This window comes from Argiope bruennichi, chromosome 4, assembly GCF_947563725.1.
Source record: "Argiope bruennichi chromosome 4, qqArgBrue1.1, whole genome shotgun sequence".
In the NCBI taxonomy this organism is placed as follows: Eukaryota; Metazoa; Arthropoda; class Arachnida; order Araneae; family Araneidae; genus Argiope; species Argiope bruennichi.
This window is the reverse complement of record NC_079154.1, coordinates 123,773,655-123,784,305: the sequence shown is the minus strand read 5'-3', so window position 1 is coordinate 123,784,305 and position 10,651 is coordinate 123,773,655. Positions and strand designations below refer to the sequence as shown.

At 24.3% G+C, this 10,651-nt stretch overlaps 1 protein-coding gene across 1 annotated transcript; it reads left to right on the top strand.

The window, feature by feature from the left end:
- The first annotated feature begins 271 nt into the window (after window positions 1-271).
- On the top strand, window positions 272-5,205 carry LOC129966031 (transmembrane protein 14C-like). The gene is made up of 4 exons (XM_056080379.1): window positions 272-518; window positions 2,437-2,538; window positions 2,628-2,715; window positions 4,419-5,205. Exons 1-4 carry the CDS (start codon window positions 443-445, stop codon window positions 4,474-4,476), a joined length of 324 nt encoding a protein of 107 aa, XP_055936354.1. The 5' UTR covers window positions 272-442; the 3' UTR covers window positions 4,477-5,205.
- Window positions 5,206-10,651: the final 5,446 nt, after the last annotated feature.

Genomic DNA, 10,651 nt, shown 5'->3' with positions numbered 1-10,651 from the left:
TCTAATCATAATATCCATAACCATTTACATTGACTTAATTAGTGTGATCGGAAAATTAATAACGATCAATTCCCTAAATGTTCAAATCTTTACTTTATTTTTTAAACTAATATATTAATAACGTTATTATATTTAGAAAGGAATGAGTAATCTTTTATTTATCAAGATAGGGATGTGTTAATATTTAAAAAAACCTTTCTCCAAACTTCATCTGTGACATTTTCAATTTTTTCACCAACATCATCCGGTGCTTTAACTCCAGGGCGACATTAATTCGAAAAACGAAAAAGCAGTTTTGGCTTGCAGTGCTAAGCAGACCTCAAGCAGAGTAGTTCGTAAACAGTAAACAGGAACTATTGTATTTTTTTGTATTAAGTAATTGGACGCAGAATTTAGCATTTGTAATTCTGATTAATTCCACTGCTTTTTAATTAAAATAAAAATGGGTGTTGACGTTATTAGTGCATGTTATGCCTTGTCAGTTGCAGCGGGTGGTGTTATGGGATATGTTAAAGCAGGTAAAAATTCCTTTCTAGTGCTATTGATATATAAAATTGCTTTTTACTTATATTACAGTGAAACTGTAATTTCGTTCAACATAGAATTACGTTGAGATTGCAGAAAAATATGACGCCACGTTATATCAGTAATTCCATATGAAATACAAAATTTACATTTGTTAAATAGAGTTGTCGAAATTTATCTGAAAATGTAATTACATAATCATGATAATTGCAAGGGTATTCTTTTCGATGTTTGAAACTAGATTTATTTCATGCCTGTCATTAAACTTTCCCACTTAAGTCTTTTCTGCATATATGCATTTTAATGATTTAAAGCAATGGTATATTTACTTTGTAAATATTTTATATTTTGAACACAAATCCCTTCCTCTCTGTCCAACAAAGAAATAGTAATATTAAAGAAAGAATCTCAAATCAAAAGGAACTAAGCAACCATATTGAGAATAAAATACAAACAAATGCAAGCAAAACCATCCAATGCTTGTGGTAATATTAAAAGAACGTAACAATTCTTTTCAGTTATTAAAATTTTGGTGCAGTTAATTTTTCTCACTCTTTTATTGTAAGAAGAGTGTAGATGTTTTACATGCATTAAGTCAAATAATAGTTCATTTATTTCACTTTATAAATTCTAATATAGTGAGAAGGAAATGAAAAATATGTTAAGCCCTTAATACTATTGTCAGTGTGCGTCAGATAATTTCTCTTTTTTTAAAGCAACACTAACATATCTATTAATAAAAAATAAGAAAAAAATAAACATCTTTCTTTTTTTAGTGAAATACTTTAAAGATAGAAAATTTGGCATATTTAGAAAAGTACTTTTTTTTAAATGTATTTTTACTAGTTGGGAGAATTTATTAATTTTTTTAAATTTCAATGATCATCATACTTTTTACCTGGATTTCTTTCATTTTCAGTCATTATGATGTGTTATTATTTTTCTTTTTTTTCCCCTGGAGTTTTAATTTTATGATATAATTTCCATTTTCAGTATCTTTTTCTACTTTTTTAATATTAAATAATAATAATAATAATTTAATAAAATAATAATAAATATTAAATTACATCACAGAAACTTATTTTCAGATTTCTGAAATGAACTGCTGACAATTTCTTATCAATGTTTGATTGAATGCAATATTGGAGTAAAATCTTTTCTTTCAAATAAATGATAGTTTGTGAAATATTTCATTAAATAGGAACATGTGTACTTTTCTTTTTATTTCGTCTTTCTGTAATGAAAATTTCTTTACTTAATCAAAATTCATTACATAATAATTGATTATTGCAAATTTTCACAATCATTTAGTATTAGCCACAAAATAGTAAGGTTGGCTATTGTGCCATAAAATGAACCGAAACATTGCATATTGAATGTTATTTGTACTACTAATGTTACTGTTTTCTTTTTTGGATTTTAGAAATTTAATTTTTTTTATTGAGGAATTACTATACAGTATACATTTTTTTTCCTTATAACTCTACATTAGCATTTATTTCAAGCTATGTTTGCAATTCCAAGTAAAGTTATATTCATGCTTAAAATGTTAGGTGTGAGGAATTTCTTTATATCTTATATTTTTGTTACTTGTAGCATATTGACTAGCAAACATAATAAGGAAGACCATTTTGATACCGAACAATTTTGAAGAAATTTTACTTAATTCAGGAAATAATTTTACTTAATTTGTATTACTTATTGCATTTATTTAATTTGTATTAATCTATAATAACATTTATATTGTAATTAAACTTTAATCAAGTATCGATATTAATAACTTTGAACAATAATTTTATTTGACTATATTCTTAGGTATTTCTAAGATTAATATTATTCAACATTATTATTACATAGTTTTTATTATATGGATAATTAATTATATTATTTAAATTAATTCCATTTTTATAGGCAGTACAAGTTCTCTTATTGCTGGGTTGACTTTTGGAAGTATTTTAGCTTATGGTGCTTATCAAACATCCATGGATGAAAGCAATTTTATTTTATCTTTTGGTTAGTATGCATTTAATTCATAAAATACTTTATTATTATCATTATTTTGTTGAGCAGCATTTCTATTTAATTGCTTCTGATTATTTCAGTCACCACTTCAACACTGGGTGCTATCATGCTGATTAGGTTTTACAATTCTGGAAAATTTATGCCTGCTGGATTAATATGTTCATTAAGGTAAAAAAAAAAAAAAAAAAAAAAAATCCATTTTAATGTTATAATAAATTTGTTGATATTTTTGTATAGCTGGTTGCATTTGCCTACAATAATAGAAGTTAGCATAAAATATGTTGCTCTTAGCGTATTAACTAAAAATTATCTGCAAAACATATCAATTTAGTCGTGAAGAGCAATTTTCCATTGGTACTTACTATGTTATCAAATCAAACGTAAAGTATCGATTTATTTTCACTTTTATTGTTGGTTAAAGATTCATGTTGTGAAGAATAATTGTGAAAAATAATTTGAATAAGAACATTTTATATCAAGAAATATATTTTCTTAAAAAATATTGAGATAATTTTTAAATTGTGCAAGTTTTTTTTAATTTTAGAAATTACATTGTTTTATTATAGTAATTAACATTTTATTAATGCTGTTGGAGAAATTATGATTAATAACTCAGAAACTCAACATAAAGCATCATTCAAATATACAAATATTGATTATGGCGAGCTAAATAAACAATAAAAACTGCAATTGCAAGAATATGTTATATAGTTCAATTATAATTTTTTAATTTTAAATATTAAATTGTTATAGAAACTGTGAAAAGTATAAATTAAATCTAATACATTTTGTTACAGTACATTATTATAAAGTTTCTGCTACATAGCAGTTAATTACAGAAACTTTTAACTATCATTGCAAGAATCTTTTTACTTATGGGACATTTCAGTTAGCTGATAAAATATAAACAGAGAAATTGGATCATTTCTAGCACAAGTTTCTTTTCCTAACTGTGTGTGATCTTGTATGTTATAAATATTTCTATTTGCTCCTCTTCTTTAGATCACAGCAGTAAACTCCTCCGTGGACTTTCCAATCTGAAAATTAGATTACACTAATTATTTGAGTTTGTGGGACAGTACATATTCAATATGATTTTGTAGGTCAAATGTTCACTTGCTTGTTTAATGAGGAAATTTAGAAAAGAAAGTTTTAGCTCGGGTGTTGTCATTCGACCATGATTCTAAATTAACATATCTATCACAAAATTATCCACTTGTCATCTTAATGGGACATTAATATAACTTCACAATTCTTTACTTAAGAATTAATATAATTAATTCATTCACAATGTTTAGTCAATTCATAATCATGTCAATAAGAGTCAATTCATAATCATGCAATAAAAGTCAATTCATAATCATGTCAATAAAAGTCAATTCATAATCATGATGCATAATCAGTGATGTCGATGCATAATCATGATGCATAAATGCACCACTTTTGTAATGCTTTTCCCATATTGAGGAAGAAAATAAGATATATTATAACATTTGAAACAAGAAGTAAATAGGCTTTACTGTTTGTCTTCCAGTTGCCAGGTCACATGACTTTTCATTAAGGATCTAGTTATATAAGAAACATAAAACAAAAATGTAATTATTTAATTTACTTGTTTACCCTACTATCCCCTGCTTCCGTTAACTCCTCTTTATTTGAATCATTCATTAAATTAAAAAAAAAAAATGAATGCATATTGCATGTTGGAAATACTTCCAAAAACAAATCTTCCAAATATAAATCTCTCAGAATTTTGTTCTCTAATAAAATTTATTGAAAAATATTTAGATTATCTTACATGATTTTAAAAATTTAGTAACTTGCATTTTATTTCATTGTGTTTTACTCTAATTTTTTTTCTCTCTTTCCAGTGGTCTCATGTTAATGAGGTTCATCTACAAAAACATGCTGTCAAGTAGAATTGCATAAAAACATTCCATTCTTGATTATGTTTTCAAATAGCAAACTGACTAATGTGGATAATAAAATGAATTCATTAGTTAGAGATGAGCTTATATACAAATTACTTTAAAATGAATTAGTTTTTATTTACATAATTTAAAACAGTATTGATGAAAATCGATTAAATCTGAACTCTTAATTGTTTGAAATAAATTATTCAAAGCTTATTTGTTTGAATCATTTATCAAATATGTATTTAATTTTCTAATATTTTTAAAGAATTACATTTGAATTCTCCCATTGGTTTAAAAAAATAGTACTTTCAAATGAAAAAAGGATATTGCAGATATTTCCAGATAATTGTTATACTGAAATGTTTTAATTTTTTTTTTTTTTTTTTTTTTTACTTTGTAGCAAAGCACACATACATTATGAGCATTCATTACAATAGGATAAAATTTGACCTTAAAATGTAAGCAGTTACCTAAAATAATTACAAAATTAATCATTTAGGTTTTGTAGAGGTGCATTTAACTGTTTTCAAATAACAGGGATATTGTTTTGAATCTATATCATATTAAAATTATGACTAACATTATTTGCAATTATAGGTGTGGTCTTATAATTTGAATTCCATACTTGTACATAATATCATGTTAGTATATACTGTATTTGTTATGTTCAAGTGTCTTCTTATCTTTGATTAAGAATTTGATATTTTATATGGATTTAAATAAAATCTTTTGTTAAATAATATTTGTAACGAATTATTTTTTAACATGTTCAATGAATACTGCAGCCAAAATATAATTACTTGCATATTATTTGTTTTCAAGAGATTTATAGTTCATTTTCAGCTGTAAATTTTTAAAATCTTATAAAGTTTTAAATTAATATTAGAGCAGTGTGATTGATAGTCATATAATATTACAAAATTCATTTTTAATTATACATTTTCTTTGAATTTTGTCATTTGAAAATGATTCAGAATTATGAGAGTAATATACTATTTTGAAATAATATTGTTTGTAGATAAAATATTTGTTTGTTTTCTACAACTTTGATTTAAAAAAATTACTCTTGATAAAGTAGAAGTTTTAAAATTCATGTATATGTAAGTATAATAAAATTTATCATTTTCATTCATAAAATATAAATTTTTTGCAGAAATGAAAAATATTAAATCAAATTTTAACTTAATTTCCAATTAAAATGCCACTTCAAAATGCACTTTCTCAGTTTTATTCATTAAATATGAAAATTTTGAGTTAATTTTCTTTAGTTAACTCAAAACAGCAGCGGACATGAATTGATTATTTGCCATATGGATTTACAAATAATGATTGAAATACATGTGATTGTGTTCTATTATTTATTAAATATCCATATGTTAGAATTAAATAATTTTAATATATTTTGTAGTTAAAGTTACAGTTAGAATCTTAATTGCTGCTCTTAAAATGTTCTGAATAAGGCAAGTTAAATGTGGGTTAAAAAAATTGAATGTTTATGCTCCCAACCAAGCTTTGGAAAACAAGTTTTTAAATCTCCACCCTTAATACTTTTCAACAATTCAGATTCGCATAAATCAACATATGTCATTTATAAGCATTATGATCTGAAACAAATACTATATTGAATCCGTAACATTATGAATTTCCTATGTTTTCTTAGATGAATCAAACTGAAAATATATGGGAAATTCTGGAAATAAAATACTTTACCTAATTGGAAACAAAAAAAAGGGTGGGGAGGGTCAATGGTGGTTCACCAGTAGCTTCTACAGAGCCAATTTATTTATAGCAAAAATTATTTTAGTTTCAATCTCAGATGGTAAAAAATTGATACAAACACAATATCACAGAAGTTTCAACAACAAAATAAAACCTTTATTTAGATAAATATCTGAATATAAATAACAATATTTTCAACAGAAATAACTTCAACCACATAAATAATATATTATCAAAATATGACTAGATGAAAAAAAAAAGATTCGTTGGATCTGAATTTGATTTTAAATTGGAAAATAATTAAAAAATGGTGATTTCATTCTTTCAAATCATAAAATATGGATCAAGATATGCTAGAATTTATTCTAGTGTAGTTTAATTAGAAATATATTTAAAAAAAATTGTTTAAACAATTACATTAAAATCAATTCTAATTCTTGTAACCTTTTAGGAAATTTTATAGTATTAAATTACATGAATTATGCATTAAAATTTATACAATTATTTTCAAATCAAATTTAATAAAATATACAATATTTTTTTACATTTGATATGTTTTGAACAAAATAAGACATCAAAAACTTAAATACAATTTAAAGAAACTCAGTTACTGGAAGAAAGCATACAATATTTAATACAAAATTTTTTTTATGAAGTTTAACAAATTTTCCAAAAAACCTGTATAAGAAAATGTGAAAATATTGAGCACAATAATGAATTTAAATGCAGTTATAGATCAATCTAAACACTTTTACAAGTAAAAAAAAAATTAAATTTGACAGTCTATTTTATGCATTTAAATTGTTAACATATATTTCTTTAATACTTGGGGCCAAAGCAAAACTATATTTTGTTTTGATACGATTTCAGAATAAATCATTAACCAAAAATAAATTAAAAACAGTTTAAATACATACACTACCAGTGAATATAATTTTTCTTAATAAAAAAATTCTAAATTGATCTATCCAGATCTATACTATATTTCATATTAGCACAAAGAATATTCTTATATCTAGTATTACCATAAAAATTGTTACAAACAGTAGGCAGATATTATATATCACCAACTACTCATGAGGTAAGAATATGCAAATCCTTGTGCGTTAAAACACACAAAAGATAATATATTTCATTAGGAAATAGATTAGACATAGTTACAATAACATTAAAATGTTGGAAAAATAAATGATTTTAAAATAACCAAATTTAATAAATGGTTGTATCAGGATAAGGAAATCTATATGTTTATTTCATATACTTATGTAATGGTAGTCAGTGAAAAGTGAGCTCATGACAAAATCCCCAATTAATCCTGAATTCATGATTTTTTTTGTAATTATTGCTTTTAAAGTTGTACTAGATTAAAAATAGATGACAATGGCAATGCTAAAATCTTTTTTGATTTCAGTTTGTACCAGATGCATCCTAATAAATAATCTCATAATGAATAACTTAGTTGCTGGCATTCTGAACAAGATGTGTGTTTATAATTTAAATTATTTATCATATTGCATATAGAGTTGTTGATTCTAATTATGACCCAACAGGTAATTTTCTAAACCATTAGAAATAGGTATATACTTGAAAATGACTTGAAGTATTATATTTTATGCTTTTTGAATTAATAAATATACTGCAGAAAAAAATTACAAATTTAGAATTTCTATATTGTCCATGCTCCTAATAATTATTTTAATAGAATATTCTTAATACATATTTTAAACAAAACAATAACAAAAAAGTTCCATTCTTCCATAACCTAGTTTATATAATTATAAAGCTTTGAATTTTTTTTATTTTTCACTCATTAGTAGCTATCTCTAGGAAATGCCATGCATTGCTTTGAGAATCTCCATCAAGCTTTAAAATGATCCAAAACAGTGGTATTCAAAATTTCATAATTTGGTCAGTTTTGGTTGACGAACTGAAGCTTCAAATATTAGTATGTTAAGAATATTTTACTATGCATGACCAAGTGAAACTTTTCAAAATTAGTAATTTTTTTTCAGCAGAACATTTATTGACAACAATATACAATATAATTTTTAAAAATTAAATTTACAACATTTTTTCAATGGACAGTATTTGTCTGTTTTTTACAGTTTATAAACTCAACTATTGCACCCACTAAGCAGCATGATATTATATTGATAAGAATCCCACATTAACAATCACTGTGTATCTTACATGCAAATATAACTACCCAATCGCAGCATTTCTACCCAGTATCACAAAATCCATATTAGAATGATAACATCTTTTTCTTTGAGGCTTAGATTGTGAACTTCAAAAAATTGTAATCAATAACACCAACAACTTCATATTGTTCCAGATTGCAACAATGTGAAGAGCTTAATTAACAAACAGATTTCACATACACAGAAGATATTTGGTGGAATCTAAACTAAATGTCATGGCTCAAAAAAAGAAATAAAATCTCTCCTAAGTGTTTGACATTAAAATTTAAATAAATGACATATACATGAGTAAAATAGACCATGAAAGTTATTGACTTTTCCCCCACAGCCTGCTATTTTAAAGGAAATAGTAGTGATATTATAAATGCATCTTCAATGTATGTTTAAAAAAATCAATTGGTTAAAATCTCATTAAAATTGCTTTCATGATTTTATTGTATCAATGTAACATCTTTATGGTAAGACTAGTTATAATAGTTAAGTATAAAGAGATATTTACTGTATCATGTCATAAAGAGGGAAATACCAAACTACATACACCAATGGGATCAGGAGAATGTGAAAGGTCTTTAAAAAAATTTTTATAATAAGGGAATTCTATATTTAGAGCAATATTTTTAAGTAAAGCTTCCTTAATTCTGTAAATAAAATTAAACATTTATAATCTCGAAAAGTACTTAATGCAGTCTAGAATAAATTAGAATAACATTTTTTAAGAAACACCAAAGCATTTTATAGCAACCATTTTTTCACCACATCTAAACGTGTATTTTGCATATTTTCTATGTTGAGATATAATAAAAATATTTTTCATCTCATAGTCTTGTAAAAAATTAAGCTTAGGATAAAATACTACTATTATCAGCATTCATCTTGCAAAAAAAAAAAAAAAAAAAAAAATACTGCCATGGTTTTTAGTTATTTTCATACACTCCACGTTTTTTAATGTATTAAGAGTTCATAGATATTTATTTTATAATAAATTGTTCGTACCCTTTTTAAAAAATAAATTGCACCATGCTTCAAATGATATGAGCAATTCCTAAGTTTTCAACTTATACATAATAAATTAACATTTATAATCATAGCAAAAATTCAATGTTGTTCAAAACGAGACACATAGAAAATATCAAGTAGTATTCTTCTCTAATAATCAGTGTTGAAATAACATTTTATAAAAAGTTTAAAATGGAAGACAAAATCTGAAAAATGTAGAATTGCAATAAATAATTTGTTTCAATACAACAAATTAAATGCACTCTATTGAATTTTAAATAAAGTGGTGTAGAAAGTCTATAATGCAACTAATATACATAAGCAAAAATAATTATATGATGGATATGATTTTACAAAATGAATGGAATTTCAAGTCCACTTAATATCAATAAAATCATATAAATTAAACATGAAGTTTCATATTCTCTAATAAAAATATTTTTCTATTAAACTAAGCAAATCAAACATACAATAAAATTATTTTATAATCTTCATATTTAAAGAAGACATGAAAGTTAGAAATTCAGATCAACAAAAAATGGAACTTTGATGCAATGATCAAGATATTTAATGAATACTAAATATAGAAAATAAAAAAAAAATAATTGCCATAAAATTTCCCATAAAAATTAAAAGTTCATATATCTAAGAAAATTAACTGAATGGAAATACTTAAAAAAGATCAAAACTTGTAAATAGAAGTTAATTTCAGATGAACATAAAAAAAGATGGTATTCTTTTTTAGTAACATAAAATATAAAGTACACAATATAACGGTAAATAATAATAATAACAAAGATTTTTTCCTAAAAAAAACCTTAAATTCCAGTAATTATTCTAAAATATTCAACAACAATCACTGAGCAAAAGAAAGAATAATGGAATGTATATAAAAAATAGGATTACAAACAGATGTATAAAGAGTTTCATTAAATTATTATTTTCCATCAGATCATTTTTCCCCCATAGATGGTCACCAATTTTAAAGTAAGTTTTTTTTTCCCTGAATTCAAATTTTGGAATCAAAATCTCCTTAATGTGTGAAGTGAGCTTGAATAATGTAATAAATGAATAAAATGAAAGGGAATAAACTTATTTGTAAATTAATGACACAAAGGACAAAATTATGGGTGTGTGAAGAAAACAGGTTTATATTTAGAAAGGGAAGGGAGTGGGGTGCTGAATTCTAACAGAAATTAACATTACAATGATATGTGTTTGCAAGAATACATCAAATTGAAAAGGAACAGCATAAAGGTATAGATTTATACC